Source organism: Lontra canadensis, unplaced genomic scaffold, assembly GCF_010015895.1.
Source record: "Lontra canadensis isolate GAN:19392208 unplaced genomic scaffold, GSC_riverotter_1.0 scaffold30, whole genome shotgun sequence".
In the NCBI taxonomy this organism is placed as follows: domain Eukaryota; kingdom Metazoa; phylum Chordata; class Mammalia; order Carnivora; family Mustelidae; genus Lontra; species Lontra canadensis.
The window spans coordinates 10,111,298-10,138,441 of NW_022631024.1; the positions used below are offsets into that span (position 1 = coordinate 10,111,298).

The window sequence follows — 27,144 nt, forward strand, 5'->3', positions numbered from 1 at the left end:
TAATGCCTGGTTCTAATGAAAAGTATTTGCAGAAAGACTAAAGTTAATCGTTAACTAAAAATGTTTATCAAGAGATTAATGATGTTCTTCATGGGCAAAAGCCACCTATCTGTTTAACCATAATTAATTCTATAGACCAGCGCTATTTCAGGCAGAACGTGAATGTCCCAGAATGACTCCTGCAAATTGAATGTTATCTATTAAAAATGCACCAAAATGCACTTTCGCTCTCAGCAGCACTATCTGAGACCTGAAAGATGAGCGCATCACAGCAGGAACAGCATCAAGACTCCGGCTTTTCAAAGCAACATTGACAAATTAAACTACTCAGATTTGGAATTTTTAGCCATCAGCTCAAAGCTCAATCTAGGGACCAAAACTCGCAAAATGCAAACTGTTAGAACATGGGCGGTTGCTTGGGGAAGTCAGATTAGATGCACACTGAGCTCTGATAGAAAAAGCAAAACTGAGGGACCTACTGCAAACATCACCTGAGCAGCTCAGAGTTAGGTGGACACGGAGGCGTTGGTAAAAGCCAACCGGCCAGGGATGCCACGTGGTCCTGACAGACATGTGGAATGGATCAGTGTATTGACTGACTGATGGATGAACGTATTGTCTAGCAAACCCTGAGCATGAAGGTACAACACCCCGAAGTGTCTTGATTGAGCCTGGGTTCAAATTCTGCCTCCGAGGCTGGCTATCTGCTTGCTGGAGGCCTCTAGGGAAGTTACTTAACCTCTTCTCTTCTCTATAAAAACAGGGTAACGTATTCCCCCCACCAGACATTTGTTTCAGAATTGTTATGTAGATTAAATGTCAAGATTTTCAAGGCCTCTAGCACAGTGCCTGGCACACAGTAGGAGCCTCATAGATGGCCACCATTCTTCTGCACAACTCAACTCCAAAGCCAAAACTACACAGCCATTGTTGCAGCATAGAAAAGAATAATGGATTCACAATTAACATTTTCTAGGGCACCAATTACTGAAACGTCACTCATTATGCTAAGCCTGGTGGGTTTATTTAGTGACCCAAACTTGGTGTATATTTGGGAGTTAATGAAGTGCGTGGTGTTTACAGAGATAAAAGCAGGATCTGCCTCAGCAACAATGCTGGGCCGAATGGATAGAGAATTTCCATGCTTAGGGATGCAGCCAGGCCGGATCCTTGGTGATCACATGGATACATCCACACGGAGTGAGATATCTCCCAACGGGATCTGGGCATCTCCACCTCCTCGGGGGAGAAAAAAACAGGAAAGGGGGGGTGGGAAGTGTGTATAATAGATGTGCTTCACAGTGTCCCTGCTGTGATGAACAACTTGATCCACTTACAGTTCCAAACACATGATGCATAAAAGAGCTGACAGAAATTCAATTCTTGCAAAGAAAAGCATCTGCTCTCTAGTGGGAACGGCCAAATATTAAGCAGTTTTAAGGCAGGGCAAAGACCTAGAGGAGCGCACTTCATTATCTAGATAGCCGGAGCGAAGCAATGCAGGGGATTACAAGCGGACGAACGAAAAAGTAGCCGAGATTCCAAGCATTAATTACCCAGAGTAAAATGATTCAAGTTAAATCTTTGTTACGACAAATATTAAACCCAGCTGTGTTTATGTAGCAGTTGTGAAAAAGAAGAAAAAAAGAAATCCGTGTACAATATCTGTGAGCTCTGCCAGTAAATTGAATTCGCTGGCAGCATTTCCTCTACCACGAGCCAAACATCCTCAAAGATAAAATGTAGCTTTTAAACAGACCTGGGGAAACGGAATCAAGAAATTTCAACCAATAAAACACAACTCTTTACTGGTATAAAAGTAAAGTAAAATTCAGTAATGAAAGGAAGGAAGTCTCTTAAACATTTACTGCATTCCAAAGCTTGGAGTTGCGGTTTATTGCTGAGGTCTCTTCTGATGTCCCACAGTGCTCCTGCTCCAGCATCTTTAATGAAGTCCCATAAACTCCCATAAAATACTTGATTGTTGACAAATCATATACACACACTCAGGGCAGGACGCACTGGATCACGATGCTCCTTCTCTCTCTTTGCATGAAACTTACGAGGTATGGAGTGGACACTGTCATGGAGACTGGCCAACACAGAACAGAGACCTACAGACAATTACTTAAAAGGATGAAGGATGAATGACTGGTGACAGGCAGACACCTGAAGACGTAGAAGCCATGAGGCCCAAAGCCAAAACATTCCAGTGTTTCAGATGAGAGGAGGAAAGATGATTTTTCCATTATAAAACTGGTAATAATCATATTATAGAAAATCTGGAAAATAGGAGAAAAAGTGCTAATCCATAATGTTACTGTCTTAATATACTACTGTTGGCAATTTGGAAGGTGTTTTAAAAATCTTTTATTTCTGGGTATCTGATTGTTTTTCTTCATGATTCTCATAGTGGATATATCACTTAATGTTCTGCTTTCTTCTCTAAATCGAATCTTTAGCATTTCTTGTGTTGCCCATAATCTTCATAACCATCATTTTTAATGACTGCAGGGTACACACCACTGAATAGCAATAGGTTAGATTACCTTAATTACTCCCCTTAATTTCAGATATTAAAGTTGCTTCCAACTTTGGTTAACATAACATAAACAATGCTGTTTGGTTACATGGCTTTCTCCATGTAGAAATATTTGCCAGAAAAAAAAATCTTAGAAGTCAAATTTCTGGGTCAAAAATGAATACATTTTAATGTCCCATTACATATATCCTCATATAAGAAAGTGTGTTATGAAAGAGCACCACTCAGGCTATAGAAAGCATGAAGTAAAAAAAAACAAAAAACAAAGAGTAAGCAGACAGTAAAGGCTTCCACATATATGTGCACACACAAAAGCCTACAAATTCCAGGCCAATGAATATTAAAAAGGACCCTAACTAAGCCATGGGAAATCTTGTTCCCCAGTAATAAAATGTGGTATGTCCACATCACTGGAAGCCTGAAAGAGTTTGAACTCCCTTTGATCAAGTTTTTTAAAAGCCCTACAATCTATGTATTGGCTAAGCAGCTTACACTTAATACTCTTTATTTTTTCAAGAATTAATTAATTAATTATTATTATTATATTTTAGGGGCAAGTAAGAGCAGAGAGAGAGGGCAGGAGAGAATCTCAAGCTGGCTCCATGCCCTGCACGAAGCCTGATGCAGAGTTTGATCTCATGACCCTGAGACCATGACCTGAGCTGAAATCAAGAGTAGGACGCTTAATCAACCAATCCACCAGGGTCCCCCTACACTTAATATTCTTGAAGGAATAAGAGATGTTATTTAAAATTTAGGAGAGAAACAGGTGAAGCAGTTAAATGGTTGTGGAGGGAGGGGACATTATGCTTTTGTTCTCTGCAGCCACGCGGCCTTGAGATAAACATGAAGTCTATAAACAGGCATGGAGATCAGTAAGAGATGGACTATTCTTGCAACATCCCTTCTCCAAAATCCACAGCTGGGGAACAATACAAGATGGTCAGTAAAAAATATTACATCCGCAAGTCTCATGGAACCCAACAAAATACAACAGTATTTAACCTTGTCCATCTGGTATTTTTCTTTTTTTTTAAGGCAGACAAAGGTAACGGAGATTAAGATTATGGAAGTTGAAACCCAACTGTCTAGGTACCTAGTTGAAAGCCTAGTAGAATACCAACCTATGTCCAAAGTTACCCCTTTACCCATGTTTGTAAATTACATGAAGATCAACAGTGCTATTCTGAAAGCTACTCAATATTGGAGCCTCCTTTTAAAATTGATTTCCAAGTCCTCTTCTTTTTAAAAAATTAATTTGAGTCCTAACTGATAGGTGATAGAATGCCTACAAAACCGTCTGAGGCGTTCTGACAAATGGATGGCACCTGGGTAAACACCAACACAATCAAGAAACAGAATGCTTCCTTCACCCCAAAATGTTCCTTGGTGCCCTTGTCAGTCAGTCCCTGTCTTCTCCAGCCCAGCCCAAGGCAACCACTGATCAGCTTTCATCCACCAAAGACCAGCTTTCTCTCTTCTCTAATTTTACATAAATAAAATCATATAGCATATTCTCTTTAGCCTGGCTTCTTTTGCTCAGTGTAAGATATTTCAGAATCACCCATGTTTTTGGGCAGATCAGCGGTTTCTTTCTAGTGCTGAGTAGTATTTCTTTGTTTATACATTCACCAAAGGACACTTGGGTTATTTCCAGGTTTTGGCGACTATGAACAAAAGCCGCTAAGAACATTTACATACATGTATTCGTGTACATGTAAGTTTCAGTGTTCTTGGGTGAATACCCAGGAGTGAAGTACTTTTATCAAAGAGTAAACATATGTAAGATACACACTTATAAGAAACACAGTCATTTTACTGTGCTCATACCAGTGGGGTGGATGGTGATGCACTCGCTGTGTGATTAATGTGCTCTTTCAAGGGCCATGTTTTCATGTGTTCATTCACCATTTGAATACCTTTGACTGTTAAGTGTCTCTTCAATCTTTTGCTACTTTTTAATTGGACTGTTTCCTTTCTGAGTTTAAGGGTTCTTTGTATATTCTGGGGGGGAAAAAATAAACCCTTTTTCATATATACATATGGAGAATATTTCAGTCCATGGCACGCTACTTCGTTTTTTAAATTGTGTCTTCTGAAGAAGGTAAGCTTTTATTTTTATGAGGTTTAACTGATCACTTTTTCTTTGATGATGTATCTTTTGTGTCTTATCTAAGAAATCTTTGCCTTCCCCAAGTTTATGAAGATTTTCTTCTCTATTTTCTTGTACTTAAAGTTTTTTTTTCTTCTAGGTTTTGGTCTATACTCCATTCTGGGCTTATATTTACATGAGGTAAAAGTCGAGATTCACTTTGTTTCTATATGGAAATTCAGTTGTTCCAGCAGCATTTGTTGGAAAAAAAAAAACAACAAAACCCTATTACTTCTCTACTGAATTACTTCGGCATAGTTGTTACAGATCAACTGGCCATTTATGGGTGGTTCTAATTCTGAAATATTTGTTTTGTTTTATTGAACTATGTATCTATACTATCTACATTTATTATAACTTCATAGTAAGCCTTGAAAGTAGGTAAAGTAAGTCCTACAACTTTGTTCTTTTTCAACATTGTTTTGGCTATTCCAGATCTTTCGCATATTCATATACATTTCAGAATTAGCTTGTCAAGTTCTTTTTTTTTTTTCCTAAAGCCATCTGGAATTTGGGTTGGGAATATATTGAATCTATAGATCAATTCAGGGAAAATTAACATCTTTAAAATGTTAAGTCTTCCAATCCAAAACATGGAATATCTCTCCATTTGTTTAGGTCTTTTAAATTTTTTCTCAGAAATATTTTATAGCTTTTAGTATACAAATTTTACATGTATTTTGTTAAATTTATTCCTAAATATTTTGTGTTTTGCTATTTTAAGTGACACTTTAAATTTTTCATTTTCCAACTGATTACTAGCAATATAGAAATATATTTTTCTTATATGCTGACCTTATTCTGCATGCTGCTAAATTCATTTATGAGCCTCCTTAGGATTTTCCATACACATGATCATGTCTGAATGAAGACAATTTTACTTCCTCCTTTCTAATATGTAGGGTTTTTCTTTCCCTTGTCTTAGCGAACTTGTTAGAACCACCAGTACAATGCTGGATAGAAATGGGAAGAGCAGACATCCTGTTTGTGGTTCTCATTCTGACGGGAAAAAGCATTCTATTCTTTTGCCATTAAGTAAGATGTTACCTGTAGGTTTTTTCTAGATGTTCTTGATCACAACGGGGATACCCAGTTTGTGAAGCTCTCTTAATCATAATAGGTGTTGTGTTTTTCCTAAAATAATTTGTTTGTAAGTTTTGATACCATTTTTCTTTTTCAGTCTGTTGATAATGGTAAACTAGATTGATGGCTTTTCAAATATTTAGCCAATCTATTCATTTGTTCACCATGTATTAGCCTTTTCATATATTGGATTCAATTTGTTAATATTTTATTAAAGATTTTTACATCTGTATTTATGAGGTATATTGGCTAGCGGTTTTCTTTTTTTGTAAATTTTTCATTTGGTTTTCATGTCAGGGTAATGCAAACCTTATAAAGTAATGTGGGAAGTGTTCCTTTCCCCTTTATTGTCTCTTTTTTTTCCCCTTTATTTTCTCAAAAAGTTAGCATAAGTTGATACCTGTTCTTTTTCTTTCTTTTTTTTAAAGATTTTATTTATTTATTTATTTGACGAAGAGAGACATGGTGAGAGAGGGAACAAGCAGGGGAAGTGGGAGAGGGAGAAGTAGGCCTCCAGCAGGGCAGGAAGCCGATGCGGGGCTCGATCCCAGCACCCTGGGATCATGACCTGAGCCAAAGGCAAATGCTTAACGACTAAACCACCCAGGCGCCCCAAGATGTATCTGTTCTTAAGAGCATGATAGAATTAATGAAAATATCTGGAACTGGAATTTTCTCTGTGGGAGTTTTAATTACAAAATCAAATCTACTTAATAGAAATAGTGTTATTTTTCTATTTGCTTACTGTGTAACAGTCTGCAATTTATATATTTCCAAGAATGTTTATTTTACCTAATTAATCAAAATTGTAGGCATCAAGTTCTTTATAATTATTCCCATATTTGCTTTTCCCTTTCCTTTAAAAAAAAAAAATCCTATTTATTTTGGAGTATTTTCAGACTTCCAGAAAAGTTGCAAAGCTACTACAGAGAGTGCCCATCTACTCCACACTCAGTTCCGGTTTCACCTAATAGGTCTTATATTTCCACGGTACATTTGTCAAAACTAAGAAGCCAATACTTGGCACATTCTCAACTCAACTCCAAACGTTATTGTGATTTCAGCGATTTTTCCATTGATGTCCTTTTCCTACCCTAGTTTTCAATCCAGAATTCCACCTTGTGTTCCGTTTGCCATTTCTCTTCAGTCTCCTCTGGAATGTGACAGTGCCTCAGTCTTTCCTAAGGTTTTTTTAAGGACCTTGACAGTTGTTTTTTTTTAAAGATTTTATTTATTTGACAGACAGAGATCATAAGTAGGCAGAGAGGCAGGCAGAGAGAGGGGAGGAAGCAGGCTCCCTGCTGAGCAGAGAGCCCGATGCGGATCTCGATCCCACGACCCCGGGATCATGACCTGAGCCCAAGGCAGAGGCTTAACCTACTGAGCCACCAGGCACCCCAGGACCTTGACAGTTTTGTAAAACACTCGGCAGGTAATATGTTATAGAATGTCCCTCAATTTGGGTTTAACTGAGGTCTTTGTCATTATCTGGCTGGGGTTTTGGAAAGAATACCAGAGAGGTCATGTATCCCCATTTTATCAAGGTTATGTGATATCCACACAACATCACCGGTGGTATTAATTGCTTAAAGTAGTGTTTGACATTTGTCCACTCGAGTTACAGATTTTCCCTTCTTTTACTCCATTTCTTGGAAGCTAGTCACCAAGTCCAGCCCACGCTCAAGTGTGTGTGTGTGTGTGTGTGTTGCTGGGGGAGGGGTGAGGGGGATTAAGCTCCTTCTCCTAGAGAGGGGAGTATCTACAGATATTCCGAATTATTTGGAATTCCTCTATGAGGAAGATTTGCTTCTCATCCCCCATCCACTCCCTTTTTGTTGGCGTTTGCACTATCTTTTCCATCCTCTTACTCTTCATCTATCTGACTCTTTAAAATGAAATTCTTGTGGATAGCATACAATTGGATCCTGATTACTTATAAAATTTATTACTCTCCTTTAATTAGAGCATTTAGACAACATATGTTTAATGTGATAATCTATATAGTAGAGTAAATCTACCATCTTGCTAACTTTTCTATATGTTGCATCTGTTTTTGGTTCCTTTATCCTTCCTCCTCCCCATAAATGTTTTGGATTCTTAATACTGGCTTATTAGTGAGCTACACATTTTTTTTCCCTTAGTGGGTCCTCTAAGAGTTACAATATACATCTTTAACTTAATAGTCTACCTTCAAATAATGTTAGATCAGTTTACATAGAATTTAAGAATCTTAAAACAGTGTACTTCCTTTCTCCATCCCAACCCTGTCCTCCGTGCTACCATTGCCATACAATATATTTCTACCCATGTTACAACACACAATAATACATCGGTATTATTTTTACTTTAAATAGTCAATTGCCTTTTATAGAAACTAAAAATGAGAAAAGAAGTCTGTTATATTTGCCTACATATTAACTATTTCTGGCACTTTTCCCTCCCTATTGTTCGAATTTCTCTATGGTTTCATTTTTCTTCCATCTGAAGAACTTCCTTTAACAATTCTTGTGGTATCTGCTGACAATGATTTTCTCTCACTTTTTTGTCTGACTAGGTCTTAATTTTGCCTTCATTCTTGAAGGATATTTTCATCCTATAGACTTGTAGGTTGACAAAAATCTTCATTACTTTTATTTTTAAATTTTATTTTTTCAGTGTTCCAAGATTCATTGTTTCTGCATCACACCCAGTGCTCCATGCAATACATTGCCCTCCTTAATACCCACTACCAAGCTCACCCACTCCCCCATCCCCCCCACCCCTCCAAAACCCTCAGTTTGTTTCTAAGAGTCCACAGTCTCTCACGGTTCATCTCCCGCTCTGATTTCCCCCAACTCTCCTTCATTACTTTTAAAATGTCATTCCATTATCTCCTGGCTTAGGTACCTTTCTTGTAAGAAGTCTTCTGTTATTACTTCTTTCTTTTATATAATGTGTCTGTTTTCTCCAGCTAATTTTAAGCCTTTCTATTTATTACTGGTTATAAGTAACTATCATTTTGGGATTCTGTGTGATTTTGTTTGGATCTACTATGCTTGTGGTTTCTTGAGCTTCTTAGAACTCCGAGTTTACAATTTTCACCAAAAGTAAAAAAAAAAAAAAAAAGCTATAATCTTTAAATTTTTTTTTTAATGATGTTAAGTGTTTTAGTCCTCTTGATATTGTGCTATGGGTCCTTGAGGTTCCATTAACCTTTTCCTGTCCTTTCCCTTTCCCTGCTTCATACTGGCTAATTTTCATCGCTATGTTTTCAAGTTCCCTGATCTTTTATGTGGTGGTGTCTAATATCCATTTAAACCTTAGTGAAATATTCATTCCAGGTATGATATTTTCTACCTCTACATGTTCTTTTTCAGTCTTTATATTTTCTGTTTCTCTTCTCACTTAGTTCAGGTCCTCCTCTAAATTCATGAGCATATTTATAATCTTTTTAATCTTAGGGTCTTTGCTAATTCCACCACATCTGTCATTTCTGAGCTTGTTTCTATTAACTAGTTTTTCTCCTGGTTATGGGTTACAGTTTCGTTTCTCGTACTTTTATAATAGGATGGCAGATACCATGAATGTTACACTGCTGGGTGTGGATTTAATGTCTCTTTTTAAAGATTTTTAATTTTTTAAAGTCATCTCTACACCCAATGTGGGGCTCAAACTCACAACCCCGAGATTAAGAGTCACATGCCCCAGTGACTGAGTCGGCCAGGCACCTCTATTTGTATGTATGTATGTATTTATTTATTTTAAGATTTTACTTATTTATATGACACACATAGAGAGAGATAGAGATCACAAGTAGGCAGAGAGGCAGGCAAAGAGAGAGGGGGAAGCAGGTTCCCTGCTGAGCAGAATGCCCAATGCAGGGCTCGATCCCAGGACCCCGAGATCATGACCTGAGCTGAAGGCAGAGGCTTAACCCATTGAGCCACCCAGACATCCTATTTGTCTTCTTTTAAAGAGGGTTGGAGTTTATTTTGACAGGAAGCTGAATTTCTTGCCTATCAGATCTTTTCTTCTTAAAGAAGTAGTTTTGCTTAAAACTTTTATTGAAGTTTAAAAACATAAAATGCACATAACATTGGTGTTCAGCTTGATGAATTCTTGCCCAATACCAGTAACTGGTACTCAGATTAAAAAACAACAACAACAACAACGTATTTCCAGCATCCCTGAAGCCCTCTCTTAAGCTCCTCATAGATTGTTTTTAAGCTTTGTTAGAGCAAGGCTAAAATAATCTTTACTCTAGAGCTAACTTAGAGTACTACCAAGGCATGGCCTCCTGTGGTCTCTACCATTTGCCCTGAGCCATCAGCAAGATCTCCTTCCTTTGGCTGGTCAGAATCCGAATGTTGCCTAGTCTGCATGAGCTCCATCCTACACATGGGCTGGCCAGTCTTCAGCACATTAGCCAAGAGGCCCTGATTCCAATTTCTGGAGCTCTTTTCGATGAGTGGCTTCCAGTCTGGTACCCTGACCCACAAACGTAAGCCACCTCTCGCAAAGATCTCTGACCCTTCAACTTAGCAAGACTGTTGTGCTTTGCTGGGGACCCCCCATCATTGCACCACGGTCCAGAAATCCCTCAAGCCAAAAAGCCAGGGGAGATGGTAGGCCTCTCCTCACCTGCCTCATTTCTCTCTGGAATCAAAGTCCTGCAGTGCCTGTTGTCTAACATGTGAAAACTGTTGTTTTTATATTTGTCCAGAGTTCTAGTTGTTAATGGTGGGAGGATAAAGCCAGTTCCAATTATTCCATCATGGCTAGAAGCAGAACAAAGGCCTCTTTTAATAAAATTTCCAGCATGGGTGCCATGTTTTGCAAGATTTCATCTACCAAAATAACCCAATCCATATGTCCCTTCTACCCTTCCATCTATCTATTCAGTGGCTGCTACATCTCTGCGAAACAAAGATGAATAAAACTTAATTCCTGCCTTCACAGAACTGACATTTAAAAGGAAAAGCCAGAAATGTGTAATAAATTATATTGCTGGGTGACAAGTATAATTACACAATCAATACAAGGTGCTCTGAAGACACAGAGAAAGATGTAGTCCAATTACTTAGAGAGGTCAGGGAAGGTTTTTAGTATATATACATATATATTTATATTTGTATTTATTTCTAAAGTCGGCTCCACACCCAACATGGGGCTTGAACTCATGACCCTGAGATTAAGAGTCACATGCTCCACCGACTGAGCCAGGCACACGCCCTGGGGAAGGTTTTTATAGCCTCCCATTTAGATTAAGTCTTGAAGAATGAGTACGAGATTGACAGGTAGGATAGGACATTTGGGAAAAAAGAACTCCGTATGCAAAGTTTGAAGTTATAAAATAACATGTGTGGTTTGGAGAACTACTAACAGCTCCAAATACCTACAACATAGGGTTTGGAGCTGGGAGGGGAGAGAGAGCTAAAGCTATGGAAAAACACCAGGAGGGTCCGAACCTGAAGGAAGACTTTGAATGCCAGGCTCATCGTCATTTGCGTCCATAAATCATGACCACTAACTACCATCTATCATACTCGTAGGATATATCTTTTGCATATATTATATGCATTACCTTCGATTCCCACAACAGCCTATGAGGAAACGAAGGCTCAGAGAGCTTAAGGAATTCTGACCGAGATCACACGGCTAGTAAGTGAAGAAGCCAGGAATTAAACACACATCTGTCTGATTTCAAAGCCAACGAAAGGAATTTGCCTCTAAGCGATAGGCACTGGGAAGTTTGGGGAGGATATTTTGTCTTTTGAAGTTTTTTTTTTGTTTTTTTGTTTTTTGTTTTTTTAGCTTTTTAATTATGTTCATTGATGGAGTGGTTTTAAGAGGGAAACACAGTTAGATTTAGTTTTGGAAAGGTCGCTCTGGTCCAAGAGAAGGAAAGGCTGGAGTCTGAAGACCACGTTTGGAGGCTGCTGAAAATAGTGCAGGAGAGAAGAGCCTGGATAAGGTGGTGTGGGGAGAGACGGAGAAGAGGACTGGACAAACGGTTTAAGAAGCAGAATCTGCCAGATGCCATGAACAGGCCGCTCTGACAAAAGGGGAAATTATGAGGTCGATTATGGATATGCTGGTACCCTGAAGGTACCCGATCCTGTGCTGAATGCAGGGGACACAGAGATGCGCAGGACATGATTTCCTCTCAAGGACTTGGTAGTTCCCACAGCCCGAGAGAATCGTGTCTGTGCATTCCACTGGAACACACGTACCTCAGAGACCACATTCCCTCTCCATTACTGTATCTCTGGAGTCTTTAATGGGTCTAGAGCCAACACCATTGTAGAACATTCTCAACGCTGCCACAAACCAACCTGCAAACAAAGAGGCTCTTTTCATGTAGGCTGAGGACTGTTAAGGAACTAACTGTCCTCTAACACTGGCTGTAACTACTAACAATAGTTTTATGAAAAGCAAAAGCAGGTACCTTTTACTGAACACTGATAATGTGTGAGCACTGTCCCAAGCACCTGAGGGACATAACCATCTCATTTCTTTGCTGCAGCAATCCTAACTTACAGGGCTCATACTCCTTCTTCCAAGGTGGGAGACTGAGCTCAGAGACAAAAAATAACTTGCTCACATTCCTTTGGTTCCCTGAGACCACTTCACTGATCATCTTGAGCTGGGGACACCTGGGTGGCTCGGCTGGTTAAGTGTCCGACTCTTGATTTCGGCTCAGGTCAGGATCTCAGGGTGGTGAGACTGCAGGCTGCTTAAGACTCTCTTTCTCCCTCTCCTCCACTCCTCCCCACCCACTTGCGTACATTCTCGCATGCATGTGTTTGGACACGTGCTCTCTCTCTAAACAAACAAACAAATAACAAACAAAGCATCTTGGAATGTGCCACCTTCAGGAAGGCTCTATCTATTACCTGTCTCCCAAATTTTGTCATCACCTGGGACCTTCTGGGCCTTGTTCCTATTTCCCCTGCGGCCCCTATTATGCTATATCGTGATGTAGACGTAATTTACGTATCTGTTTTCCCCCTACTTTCCTCTTTGAAAGAAAGGACTAGATCTGCTTTATCTTTGCTGCTTAATGCCCAGCACTGGGTCAGAGCACTGCAGATGGGACCAGACATCCTCCTGCATGGTTTCTTAACCACCAGTCACTCATTCCGGGCTGTCCCCAGGTCTTCTGGCCAGTCCTAGGCTCACTTACCATAGTCACTCAGGAGCTGCAAGGCCATACCTCTGGCACCCATGGCTTAAAGGAAAAGCTCTCCTACCGAAACGGAGCCAGGGTGGAAATGACATATTCTTTAGACCAACAGAACTCAAACTATGGTCAGGAGGCCCCAAGATCCCAAGTCCATACTCTGCCCTGACATGAACAGCAGACCTCACACTGTCTGTTGCCTCCACTTCTCCTGCTTCTGCCATCTCTCTGCTGCAGAAGGGAGCAGTGTACAAGGAGGGGGTGGCACGGGCTTTGGTGGTGTTGAATCTCAGTTCTGGCCCAGCCAGCAGTGTGACCTATGGCCAGGCATGTACTCTCTGAGGCTCTCTTCCCCTGTGAAAAGGACAGAGAACACCTCCTCCATTGGGCTCTGATGCTAACTGAATGTAATCCCTGGATGCCCCAGTCCCTGGAGAGGCAGTGGGGACCCGGTGGCTCTCAGGAGAGGCGGAGTTGGGTTCGCCTCCTGGCTCCTCCTCTTTCTAGCTCTGTGAGTAAAGTGGGAATAAGGAAAATACCTTCCTCAGAGCAGTGGGAAGAGGAAATGAGAGGCCAATAATGAGCTCTTAGCACAGTGCTCAGCTCAGAGGAAGTCAGTTAATGGCAGCCACTGTTTAACTAGCCTACAAATGGAAGATCTTTACATAGCATAAATGACTTTCCCCAATCTCATACTGAGTTAAGAGTGGAGGAGTTTGAAACCATGTTGCAACCCACTCATCAACAAACAGCCATCTCTTCCAGACAGCCAACCCCCAAGTGCCATTAGGACTCTTGGCAATAATGGAGCTCCACCTGCCATGACACAAACCCAGCAACACAAACCCAAGTCCACGTCAGCACACACAGAACACCTACTCCTTCCAGTCTGGAAGCCAGGACAACTTTATAGATCTTCCAGCAGACAGAGCCACAGAGGTCAAACCAGAAACATCAAACCATATTTCCCAGGGAGTCCCAATCCTCATTCATCTGGACAAGGAGGGGACTGGGGCTACTTCAAAGAGCTGCCCATGAGGCAGCCGAAGTAGCAGTGCCAAGACTGGTGTGTGGTCAGGTGTTAGTGTGGCAAATGTGGCAGCCAGCTGCTTTTGCTAAAGTGAGCTCGCTGTCCAGCCAGACCCAAGGTAACAAAAGTTTATGGGACATGGAACCACATTCAGAGCACGGTCAGCAGATACCCGGCTACATGGGAAAATGCCTGCTTGATGATGGTCCAGGAGAGAAACACAGACTTGGAAGTGCCCCATATCGCTCACATGGAAAGCCCTCTGCCTGCACCCCCTCCACAGTCGGGGTACCCAAGGGAAGGTACCCAAGGGACATGGCAATGTGCTAGAGAGGGACAGCAAGACCCCCAGACCCCCAGCCTCCCACAGAAAGAGGAACTGACTAGACCCGGGGATCAGCCCTCTAGATGCAAGTTATGACAGCGAAGCAAGACTAACAAAATGAACTGCCCTCCAGCTTTCTCCACTGAGACAAAGGTGGCAGAGACAGCAGAGACAGAAACAACCACAGCGGTCTCCCCTCCTTCCCCTTCTCTAAAGTCACATCCACGTCCCCCCCGCCCCAACTCACAGGAGTCAGACCTCAAGAGTTCATTACCCACCACATCATTTGGGAGGCTCTGAAGGTCATCAAAGGGAGTTTCCAGGGTGTTGGTGTCCACGTTGAGGATCACGACATCATCTAGGGCCATGTTTCTGACTTTCTGCAAATAAAAAAAAATCCAAGAGAAAAAAATCATTGAAGCACCATGAGGACACAGATACTTCCACTGGCCCTCTCTGGGGAAAGGGCATAAGGAAGAACAGTGACAAAGGCTTTGACAAAGGCTCATTTTGTGGCAGGCCCAATGCTAGGTGGTTCACATTTTCTGAGGCCTTTTAACTGTCACAAAAACTCTATAAGCTTTACAGTCATCCCCAAGTCCCAGGAGTGGAAAGGGTTTCACAGAGATGAAGCTGACTAAGTTAACATGCTCAGGTCACACACCTAGGAAGAGAGATCTTTACTCTCCAACATTATTTTTTTTTTCTTGTATTTTCTTTTCTTTTCTTTGTTTAAGCAGTAGAAGCTGCAGTCTAAAGCTCTGGGCCCCAGGAACTCTGATGTACAGCTCGGCCCTTACGACACCCACATTCAACCCATCCCCTTTCATTTACCAAAAGCTACTTGCCCATCTCTCTTTTGGACCTTGTCATTCTTGGGTATGGAATATAGTGTATGACCTGGTGTTTACACATTAACATTTCCCTTAGCCACTAAGTAGGAAGGTCACACTTTTAGTTGGATCCCATTTTCCATAGAAACCCAGTGAGTGAGTCAAGGCTCAGGGGCTCTGGCCATAAGTCCTAATTCCACAGGAATTAGGGTACAGGAACAGAGAGGGTAAGGGAGACGTGCTTACTGGGTGTGCACATTGGTATGGGGAGGAAGGGATAGGTAAAGACAGAGAAAGGAGAAGTCCACCATCTGGGAGCACCTCTCCATAGACTACAGAAGTATGAGATGACGTTTCTTTCTTTCTTTTTTTTTTTAAGATTTTATTTATTTGACAGAGAGGGAGATCACAAATAGGCAGAGAGGCAGGGAGAGAGAGAGGGGGAAGCAGGCTCCCTGCTGAGCAGAGAGCCCGAAGCAGGGCTCGATCCCAGGACCCCGAGACCATGACTTGAGCCGAAGGCAGAGGCTTAACCCACTGAGCCACCCACGCACCCCTGAGATGATGTTTCTAATCAAGCTATCCACCCGCTACTAGAATCCACTTCCACTTTTCTCCTGTTCACCCAAAACTCCCAATCTCATTTAACCCTCTTCTCTCAAATATCAAAGCTCATTCCCTTAGAGTCTAGAACTTCAGAACTGTTGTCTTTATTCCAGCTGGCATCAGTTAATTAGAAAGACTCTACAATTCCAAAACTGGAATGCTTGTGGGTGTGAAGGACAACATATCATGCCAGGGCAAAAGACATAGAGTAGGACATATGGTCACCTTACCTGTATAAGGGACCAGTGTATTAGCTCCCTCTGAGGCACCGCAGATGACTGTGCAGATGTGCACTGCCTGAGGATGCCCAGCCAGCCAGCGGGCGCTGAAATCTGCTAAGCCGCACACCTGGGTCAGGGGTGGTGGCGGTGGGAGGAGGGAGATGCCTTTTCCTCATTCATCCCAGAGCACTGCATTGCCTAGGGGCTAGACCAACCCAATGGCTGCTAAGCCAGAGTCTGCTAATGCCCTAGAAATGGACAATTACAATATAGAATATATAATAATATAATATAAACTAGAAGCCCACTGGTGTTTTATATTTTGTCTCATTTAACTCATACCGAACTCTGCAAAGTGTATGTTATTGCTTTCACCTTATGTCCCTGGAGAAAAGGCAGGCTCAGAGAGGTGAGGTAAGGGGCCAAGGTGACAGCAAGGGCCGCCTCCCCAGCCATGCTCCTGTGGCACCACACTGTTGCTCCTTGTCATTAGACACCCTTGGTGAGACCTCTGCAGAGCCCTTGTCATGCGCCCAGCACCCCTCTGCCTGCCTGCCTTCCTCTACTGGGGTGCAGGCTCCTTCAGGGGCTCATCTGTTTGGCTCACTGCTACCTGACGACCAGAACCCGAGGAAATGGCACTCGGTTAGCGCTCAGTAACGCTGGGCGATGCTTGTTCTCTCCAACAGCAGAACTGTAGCCAGAATCTGGTACTTCAGTAAACTTTCTGACATTCCGCTGAGCAGGAGGGGGGGCGCGGAGCTGGACAGAAGCTTCCCACGGCTGAAAATGGTCTCAGGGGGTGGCATTCCAGGTCCCTCCCACTGAACACACCTCGAAGCCTCAAATTGCTTTTGCTACTGAGTTTTCCAAGCTACCAGGGGCTAGCCCACAAACCTCTCAATCCACGCACCAGCACTTCCCGAGTGCTCACTCTGGGCTGAGAACCGCAGAGAGGGGACAAGACTGCCTCCTTGCAAGTTTATTCTGTCCTCCAAACCCCGACACTCACATTAACCCGCTGCTTTGTCTACAGGGTAAAGAGCTATCAACCAACGGCCTGGAGAGTAACACAAGTCACAAGTGTCTCATGAAGCACAATCCCCACTTTTCAGATGAGAATATTAAGGCTCGTGGCGAACGGTCCAGAGCTCCTCTGCTGTCTCATTTTTCAGTTCAGGAGGTTCAACACCTCACAGTGTGCTGGTAGGAAGTCACACAAACAGCCTCTACAACTATCTTTACTTCTCTCCCTCGCTGGAGCTCACACAGATCCTTTCAGATTCGCCAACCCAGCTGAAGACAAAGTCTCACCATTCCCACCATAGGTATTGGCTTGCCCCAGGTTATGTGGCTACTCTTTGGCTACTTTTTGTCTATAAAACTGGAAAGAAAACCTGCTGGCCCCTTCTCAGTAGCTCATGGGCTGTCACTTCGAAAGCTGAGACACCAGAAACGGAACCAGAGAAGGGGGTACAAGGAACTCTGTAACTCCGCAGGGGACTCTAGGCCTGGACGGCCAGTGCACCCCAGAGTTGCCTCTTCTGCCTCATCTGACCTTCTAAACAGCCCCAAACAGAAGGGGGGCAGGGGGCTTGGCCACTGGAGAGAAGCCTCTGAGGCTGAAAGGCTCAGCCAGAGGGATGTTGATTCTGGACCAGAATCGGGCGTTGTTTCTGTGTTCCCAGCAAGGCCCCAGCAGCACAGACCAGCCCTTGTGGGCTCTCCATGGCCTGGGCTGGAACAGGCTTTTGATTTCTTCCCACTCCTGGCTGGAGGGCTTGCCGGTTAAGCTGTGTGGAGTGTTTACTTTTTCAACAATGGCAGCAGGCTGAAGAAGAGGAAAAAACCTGGCCCTTTTCTCTGACTTAGCAGGCCAGGGTCCCCTTAGTAACCAAGATGCCCAAGCACCAGGCTCCAGGCAGGAGCTGGGTCGGCACAGTTTCCTCTTACAGGACAATGCCGCCCTCCTGGCAGCAAGGACTCTTCCAAAGGGGCTGGCGTAGACTCAAGGGCCTTCCTGAAGCTCAGTGTTCCCAAGGAGGGAATCGGAGGCCAGCTTGGCCGGATGGTGCCTTATCCCTGAAAGGCTCAAGGAAACAGGAGCAATGAAGAAAAGCCAACCGCCACTCCCCCTCCCCACTGCCCCCCTGCCCCAACAAAAACCCAACCCCACAAAAACCTCCAAACTACGGGGGTGGCGGTGGGAAGTGCTGGTGGAGGAGGAAGCTAGACCAGGACTGGATGCCAGCTCATTTAATCCCAGCCACGCTAAGGGAGACAGGATCATCTCTGTGGTAGGGATGAGAAAATGAGGCTTGGAGACGTCAGAGAAACTGCCCCAGATCACACTGCTAGTGAGCAGCAGAGCTGACTTTTGGACTCACTCTTGACTCAAAGCCCAACTATTTCTGAAGACATCCCAAATCCAATTGTTCAGACCTCAGAACAAGTACCTGTAGGGCATGAAGCTAGAGGAACACTCTCGGGGCCAGCTTTCTCGGACACAAAATAAGCACTTGCCTTTTGTATCATAAAAATCACATATACCTCTTAAAAATAAAAGAAGGGATGGGGCACCTGGGTGGCCCAGTGGGGTAAGCCTCTGCCTTTGGCTCAGGTTGTGATCTCAGGGTCCTGGGATTGAGCCCCACATTGGGCTCTCTGCTCAGCGGGGAGCCTGCTTCCCCCCACTTCTCTCTGCCTGCCTCTCTGCCTACTTGTGATCTCTGTCAGTCAAATAAATAAATAAAATCTTAAAAATAAAAAAAAAGGGGATGGACAAGAAAGTTCAAACAAGGAAATTATACTTGCTTTCATCCTTCCATTTGTAGACAATGTTTTCATGTCTTCTTCTCTAACCCTTCACCCCAATCCCTACTTTAAAAAATATAGTTAAAATAATTCTTGTTTCTTTCTGATTTTCTCATTTATTACAATACATGAATGCTCTATTTCATTAAAAACTTTGTGAAGACCATTGCTGATTGCCACAAAAGGTTCCATTTCATGGAGACAAACTCAACCAAGCCCCTCCCGCTGGCTATTATTTCCAGTTTTTCAGAAATTTTTATATATAATATTATCACGAAATTTGTAGGCATAAAGCCTTGTGCTTTAGGATGGATTCCTAGAAGTGGAATTTACTTCCCACTTCTTAAAAAGTGTCCCTCTCAAATTCGACTTTGAGGGAGATATCTTTACTTCCAATTATTTTAAAGTCATTTTATCCACAGCTTGTGTTTCCTACTCTAAGTGAAGAAAAATCAGCAAAGACACGAGCAGATGTCAAAATAGTCCTCCAAAAACCCTACCCAATTAAAACACTTACTAGTACCGCAGCACACCGAGACAGCTCTCCGGTAGCTTGTCCCACCAACACATTCCCTCTCTTTTTAGTTACAACATATGCCAAAGCTCCTGCCAGCTGCAAACCCTCCCCCCACCAGACTCTATAGGCTTTTTCTCAGAATGAAAAAAAAAAATACTGACATGCACACCGACTTTCCAAATGGCATTTCTTGCACAGAGAAACACACAAAAATGGCATCTTCCCATAAATATTGTTAATCAAAAATGTCTTTCTCTTTATGCTTTGTCACAGACAGACTTAGCCTGACCCCAGCCTTTCAGGACAGGGAGGGAAACATCGTCGTATGGGAGGTGGTCAGGGCAGCTGAGAGGTTACAGGTTCTAATACAGGCTTAAGGATCGCACCTCTACCTTGAGGGCTACCTTAAGGCAATTCAGGTTTTCATCTATGAAATGGGGACCAAGACAGTTCCCCCTCACAGACTTGCTGTGAGGGTTAGATAAGCAAGTGTATGTAAAGGAGTCAGCCTGATTCCCCGGACACCCTAACAGCCATTCAACAAACAGTGGCTCTCCTGTCCGTCAGTCCCCTTTCCTTCGATAGTTCCTGAGAACTCGGTGGAGCCTGGCCAACCTCACTTCAGAGGGACTCAGTTAGCAGTAAGTTTGCCTTTCCCTGTGCTCCCCTGACGTCAGTCCCACAACCAGAACAACATGCCAACGAGTTATTTACAGAGGTATTTGATTCCTCCCCTAGTCTTCGGGCTTTTTGGAGGTAAAAAGACTTCTCTCTGCACTGTCCGTTCCTACCCCAACACCTGGCTCATGGTAGGCAATTCCTGAATGAAATGAATGAATGGGGGGGCAGCGGAGCAGAGGGTGAAGGGCACAGGATCTGGAAGCCAGTCCGTGAGTTCCAACACTCACCAACTATGCCAGCTCGGGCATTTCATTCCATCTCTCTCTGCCCCAGTGTTGTCCTCTGTACACTGGGGATGACAACAGTGCCTCCTTCACAGGTTTGTGATGAGGACTAAATGGGTTAATGTTTTTAAAGTAGTGCAGTGGCACCTGGCACAGGAGAAGCTCAAGATAAGAGAATTTTATTTTGTTAAATTGAAAAGAACAATCCTTTGAGGGTGGTGGGAATATTCTATATATTGTGGTGGCAGTGGTTTCATGAGTGTATGAAGCTATCACAATTCATTGAATTATATGCTTCAAATGGATGGGTTTGTCCATAAATTGTATCCCAACTAAGTTGATAAACATATTAATACTATGTCCAGAACATGGAATAAAATCACAGTAGATGGTAAAAAATTACAACGCATGAATGGTGAATGAATGTTACACGACAAGGTAATTAGTCCCTGGTACTTTCGATTTGCAACTGAGTTTGGCTCCCTGCTTCTTTCCTTTCTTTTATCTAGCCCAGGATTTTTTTTTTTTAAACTTTGTTTTTCTGCTCATGCCTTCTTAGGATAAACATAAAAATCCAATGCCCCTAGAGACACTGATATACCTCCCTACACAAAAGTGTAGTCTGTTTGAGAATCACTCTACCTTTAGTGTTTCTCCTGTAAACCAAGACTTTATTGAGCCTTACTTTCTAAAACTGGTCATATGAAAACAATGGTTTTCCTCCCCTAATATATAAAATAGGGACACTAGTTCAAACCACACCAATACCCCTCCTCCCCCACAAATGGGAGTGATCCTGCCTGTCTAGGTAGGGGACTGGGCAGCTAGTGACAAAATGTAGGACTCAGAACCAGTCCATAAGATGAAGAGGAAGGGTCTGTACTGACAGCGTGATCTCGGGGATTCAAGGAGCAGCCAGAAGCATGTAATGCTCCCCTGGTTGAGGAAGCTGGGAGCTAGATGTGGAGGAAAGCTGGTCCTAGACCTTGAGGAACACATTGGCTTCCTCAGCTGAGCGCTGGGCCCCTATCTAGGATGGGGGTCAGTGGAGGCAGCATGCATGGAATCAATGAGCCAGCAGGCCGTACATCTCTACTCTTGTCCTTCCAGAAGGACTGTCATCAGGGCAGAGCTGAGGCATGTTTGTCTCTCCTCTTCCAGTGCCCAGCGCGGTGCCTGACACAGGGCAAATGCTTATTAACTAGAGAATGAATAGGATATTTTGGCTGGATCCACTCAGCTGGGAGGCAGGCTTAGAAGCAGATGTCAACGTAAAGCCCAAATGGACAATGGAAGCCCAAAGTAAGCAAAATGGAGTTTGCTCAAGGAAGTGCAATGGGAATAAGAATGATGATGGCAGTGATAATAATCATGTGAAATTATCATGATTAATTAGTGCAGAATTAATTCATGGTTGACATAGAAAGGAAGATAGGAGTTAACATGGGGGTTAAAACTGTGAGCTCTGGAATGAGACAGCCAGATTCAAACCTTGCCTCTGTGATTGTGTAATCTCCAGCAATCTCTTTACTTCTGAGCCTCAGTTTTCTTATCTATAAAATGGGGATATTGGGGCACCTGGGTGGCTCAGTCCTTAAGTGGCTGCCTTCAGCTCAGGTCATGATCCCAGTATCCTGGGCTCCCTGCTTTGCAAGAAGCCTGCTTCTCCCTCTCCCACTCCCACTGCCTGTGTTCCCTCTCTCTCTGTGTCTCTCTCTGTCAAATAAATAAATACAATCTTTTAAAACAAATAAAATAAAAATAAAATAAAATAAAATGGGCATATTACTACTTAGTGCACAGCTGTGTTGTGAGGGGTTAAGTGATAGAATGTGCAGAAAAAATTTAACACAGTACCCGACTGCAGTAAGTGAACAATAAACTGGGCGAGGGGGGTGGCTACGGAAATTGAGTTTCTGTCCTTGCAATTTGAAAGTTAGGCCACTAACATGGATTACAGTTCCAAGACTGTAAGAATTTAAACTGGTTTTCAGACCAAAGGCAGAAGCTGCTAAGACTCCACTATGACGATTTTGTGCTATTAAAACTGAAACCAGTACCAATCTAGTGTTCTTTTCCTAGCTATGTTCCAGGGATGGGAGCGCATTCTCTGGAGCCAGACTGCCCAAGTCTGAATTCCCAACTGTGCCAGTTATGAATGTGCTGTCTTGTGCAGCAGTTTCCTCATCTGTTCGATGGAATTAAAATAGTACTGATCCCTGGGGATAATAATGGTTATCCTTAAGTAAGAGGGCAAATGACTGCAAGAGGACACCAGAGGGGCTTCTGGGGGACTGTTAGTATTTTGTTTCTCACTCTGGTGGTGGTCACATGGCTGACTGACCTTGCTGTGTGCACAGGATGAGCGCGCTTTGCCCTAGAAATCTTACACTTCAATAGTAGTATTGTAAACGAACAGTTAATGGCACGGACGTCACTCGATCGTCATGGTCACTGCATGAGTTAAAATATGTAGAGGAACTCAGGACAGTGTTTGCTACACAATAAACACTGAGTATTGATTATTCTGAAAAACATCATAAGGGTAATTATTTTGACAAAAAGGATTCACTCTAAAATGTATTGCATGGTCAGAAAATCTGTCTGCAAAGGCAGACACCTCCAGGGCACATGGTATTTCTTCAGTCTGTCCTGCTGCTTCTCCAGTGAAGATCAAAACAGCAACATCACCTGGGCACCTTCTGAGAGACCCTTGTGATCCTATGTCAGCTGGGTTTCAGGGAGCAGCAGGACGGAGCAGGAGGAGTGTGAGTCAGATGGACGGGGCTTTGGGTTTTACCTTCTTTAATTCTTACTCATAGGACCCTGGGCAAGTTATTTAAATCTAGCTGAACCTGTTTCCTCATCTGTATAATGGGGCCATCACTACATACTATATAGTATTGTGAGAAGATTAAGTAATAAGAAAATAAAATAGAAATAGTTACTTGGCACCTATGTGGCCATGTTCTGTCCCATCTGCCCAGGGCACTGGCCTTGACCGCAGGCAGGCCTTCTCCCTGCTGGAGTGACTCCTTGAGGCCTGCAAGCCTGGTCTCCTCTCCCGTGGCTGAGGCAGCACCTCTGAGACCAGCAATGAGACCACCAAGGAAAAGCGGCCAGGTCCAGACCGACTCTGGGCAAGGACACCCTGTTTCAAGAGAACGTAGCATGTTCCCAAGTCAGAGCGTTGTCACACCTGCAACATGCTTTGCTGTCTCAAAGAAAATCTAGTCTCTGTCCCTCTGTGAGAGAGGCCCAACATTAGGTCTCCCTTCACTCTGACTTCTCAGCAGCTGTTTTAATTTTGAAAGATGGAGAACATGGCTCTTCCATCTTGATAATGTGTTAATCCAAATTTTATGCTGCACGCTACTGCTGGGTTCATGGAGTCCCCTCTTAGGCTAATTCTATTCCTGATGCGCCAAGACACTGCAAGGCGGACAGGGACTGGGGTACATGGGTACACCATCATCTTACGAACTCTTACAACAATAACAACATGATAGCTACTAGCCTGTGTGCTCCTCCCATACCCAACCCTTTATGAGTACCCTATCATATCCCCACCACACTCCTGTAGAGAGAAGGAGATTGAGGATCAGGGAGGTCAAATAGCTTGTCCAAAGTCCTCTGGCTTGGAAGCAGTGGAGTTGCACACTGAACCCAGTCGAACACCAACACCCCATGACTCAGTGCACCTTATGAATGGTATGTGTGACACGTTGTTTCAATCAACAAACATACTGAGCAACTGTAATTTAATAGATGCTAGTTCAACACATACCAAAACAATTAAGCCCTTCAGGAACTTGATGGTTGGCCCGGACCCCATTAAAATTCCCAGGGGAGAGGGTTTTCTCCAGAATAGCATACCCATTTGATGGATGAAGAAACTGAGGCTAAAGAGAGTAAGCAGTCTGCCCGTGCTCTTACAATCGGTGTTTGTCAGAGAAAAGGATTTGAATCTCGGTTCCACGTGCCAATGTTCTTTCCACTATACGGCACATAGAAAATGTGCCCAAATGCATGCGCATACATATGAGCACATAACAAAGAACAGCATGGGAGCTGGTGGCCTCCTAGGAAGAAAGGAAAGAGAAATAAGAGGGAAAGTGGAAAGGACAAGAAGAGGAAAGGCAAATCTTCAGGTTTTTTAAACTCTTTATTCCCTCCTGAAATTTTGGATCCACGCAGAGGGAAGAGTGACATTTTCCTTCCCTTCCTCAGGCCCCAAAGGTCACTGAACTGCCAAGCACTTGATAAACGTAGTGGTTTTTCCTTTGGAGCCAGGAGTCACTGATTTGCTCCTTCCTGCTCCGCAAAATTAAAAATCTAAGCCCGACAGTTCAGAGGACCCCTGAAACCGCCGCTGGAATTTCCCAGTGTGCTTTAAACAGAAACAGAAGCTCGACAAGCGAGGGAAGTGGCACAAGCCCCTCCCAGGTCAGGCCCAATCCACTCCTCGCAAGGTAATAAGCACCGACTCTCGAGTCCAGGGATTTTCGACCCAGGTCGGCATGGAGCGATTTTTCCTTTCCTGACCTTCCCTCTACTGGACGTTCCTTCAGTCATTCACCCCTTCAGTCGGTCATGCGTCAGTCGGGCATTGAGGCCAACTTTATGCTAGCTTTTAAGGCCAGCCAGCCACGTGATGAAACGTGATCCCTGAAGTGAAGAAGCCCTCGCTCGGCCTCCTGACGGGGAGGGCATGGACAGGGAGCGGTGGGGTAAGCTTTACCCAACTGGCCTAAGAAAAGGCACAGGAACGTACGGTAGAAGAGAACATCTCCCTTCGCATGGACCTTGCTCGATTCCCTCTGCTGGATGATCCAGGGTCCAAGGTCACAAAATCCCATGGCTGGAGTCCCGGCTCTTTCACTCACTAGCCAGGTAGTTTTAGGCAAGGCACTTTACCTTCTCGGGCATTCGCTTCTCTGTGAGATGGGAGTCACCGTCCTTACCTTCAGGACTTTTGAGAAGATGAAAGCTTAAGTAGGGCCTGTGTTTCCTAGAGGGCCAGCTACACGGTCAACTTAACGGCCTCCCTGAGAGCCGGGTTCTGCCAGCTCTCCCGGCAGCTCCCTCCCCGAGCCTGCCCTTGTGGTGGTAGTGGTTCTGCCTCAGACTGAAGCAGGCTCCCCAGGCTGGAGACTCAGCTTCCTCATGTGTCACAAACAAGAAGATGAAGAAGGTCTGTGGTAAGGCACAAAGGAGGGATGAAGAGGTAGAGCACTTGGTGAGATGTGAAGATGGCCCAGACCTAGGTCACCATGGTCCCCTCCATCCCACAAGACCATGCTCTTCTATAAAACCTTCCTGATTACTCCTGCCCCACGGAGAGTTGCCTTCTGGAAGTCCTAAGCGCCAAGCGCAGTGGATCATATATGACCGGGCCCACAAAAACCAAAACCAAAAACAAGCAAAAGACTTGTTTAGTGATGTTTCCAACTGTTTCATGTATCTCTGTCACGTTTCCTTGAACCATTCTAACCTTCCTATCTTCACAGAAACTGCGATAACACTGTTGTCGTCTATAAAGTACCGCAGGGTTATTAAATACCATCATTTTAAAATGCATTTTTTCATCTGATCCTCAAAGCAACCTCACGGAACAGGCATTATTAATCCCATTTTACAGACGAGAAGACTGAAGCATTCGCACCAGGTCCCTGTGTAATAACAGGGCTAGGACATGAGCTCGGGACTGCCCAAGCCCAAAGCCTGGTGGTCTCCCTCTCCTGTCTGTGTAGCCCCTCTACTTTCCCAGCTTAGTGAATATCAAGGACAGTGACTAGGTGACAGATTTATTTTGTAACCTCTGGATAGACTTATCAGTGGCTAGTTGCAGAACAGCAAACAGACCCTAAACCTGGACCAGTATCATATTTTTCTTCTGTATATACTACAACACTTCACACAACGAAACAACTTGGTTTGAATTCTGGTTCTGTAATTATTAGCTATGTGACTTTGGACAAGTTACTTAACCTCCCTGTGCCCAACTTTCATCGTGTGTAAAACCGGGCCTCCACTACCAGAGCACAGGCTTGCTGTGAAAATTCAGTAGTGTGTGTATTGTGGCTGGCAGGATTTCAGAAACAGTATCCATCCAGTTTGAAACGGTGAAACTTGAATTTAAGAGTTTCACTGGGGGTAGAAGGGGATGTCGATTCCCTAGTCCCAAAATGGTTTGGGGTCACCCTCCATAAAATAGGCCTCATTCTTCCCACACAACTGCCAACCTGCCATCATCCATTCATCACTAGGCACAGAGAACCCGGACTCCCATCTCCACCTGCCTTTTATTTGAAATGTCAATTTTTAAAGAGTGGAGAGGTTGGAAACCCAATTTAACAAGCACGCTGAAACATTGTTTATTGCCCCCATAAACATGGCTTAGTGAGAATTACGGACTTAATCAGAGTGAACTTATCTCACGGTGAAAAGGAACACTTTAAATTTCAGAAATGGCACCTTCACTGTGAAAATCTCTTAACTTTTCAAACAAACTACAGGGGGTCTTAAACATATGGGCAGTAAAGAGGCAGCCATTACTGTGATTTGTCTTGCCCAAGAGCCAAGGAACCCTAAAGGTCCATAACAACTTTAAGATCTAGGAAAAGTGTTTGGAAAATCATATTCAGGAGACACATCTCTAAAAACACCCAAAAGGTCTGCCGAGTAGGAAATAATTCCTGTACAGCGGCTGGGGGGGGCGTCCCAAGAGGACAGGCCCTGGTGTCATCAGAACGGGCTACTTAATGAAGCAGCCACACCGAGAAAACACCCCACGCCTCCTGTGTGTAAGAGTAAGCATTTAGCAAGATGTAATATTTTGGTGACCTGCTTTTCAGAAACGAGGTGTTACATAAATCACGAAGGCGGCTCAATGGTTTGTGTGCGTTTTTTTTTTTTTAAGCTATTCCAGAGGATGAGGTGCTGCGAACCCCA

The 27,144-nt window shown here is 43.6% G+C and overlaps 1 protein-coding gene across 7 annotated transcripts in view; it reads right to left on the minus strand.

The window, feature by feature from the left end:
- The window catches only part of DENND1A (DENN domain containing 1A), a 496,671-nt gene that overhangs the window by 163,638 nt on the left and 305,889 nt on the right, over window positions 1-27,144 (minus strand). For all 7 annotated transcript variants that reach the window (XM_032865818.1, XM_032865820.1, XM_032865816.1 and 4 more), the window contains one exon: window positions 14,573-14,674. In XM_032865818.1, coding sequence (XP_032721709.1) covers window positions 14,573-14,674 — 102 coding nt within the window. The remainder of the gene's footprint in view (window positions 1-14,572; window positions 14,675-27,144) is intronic.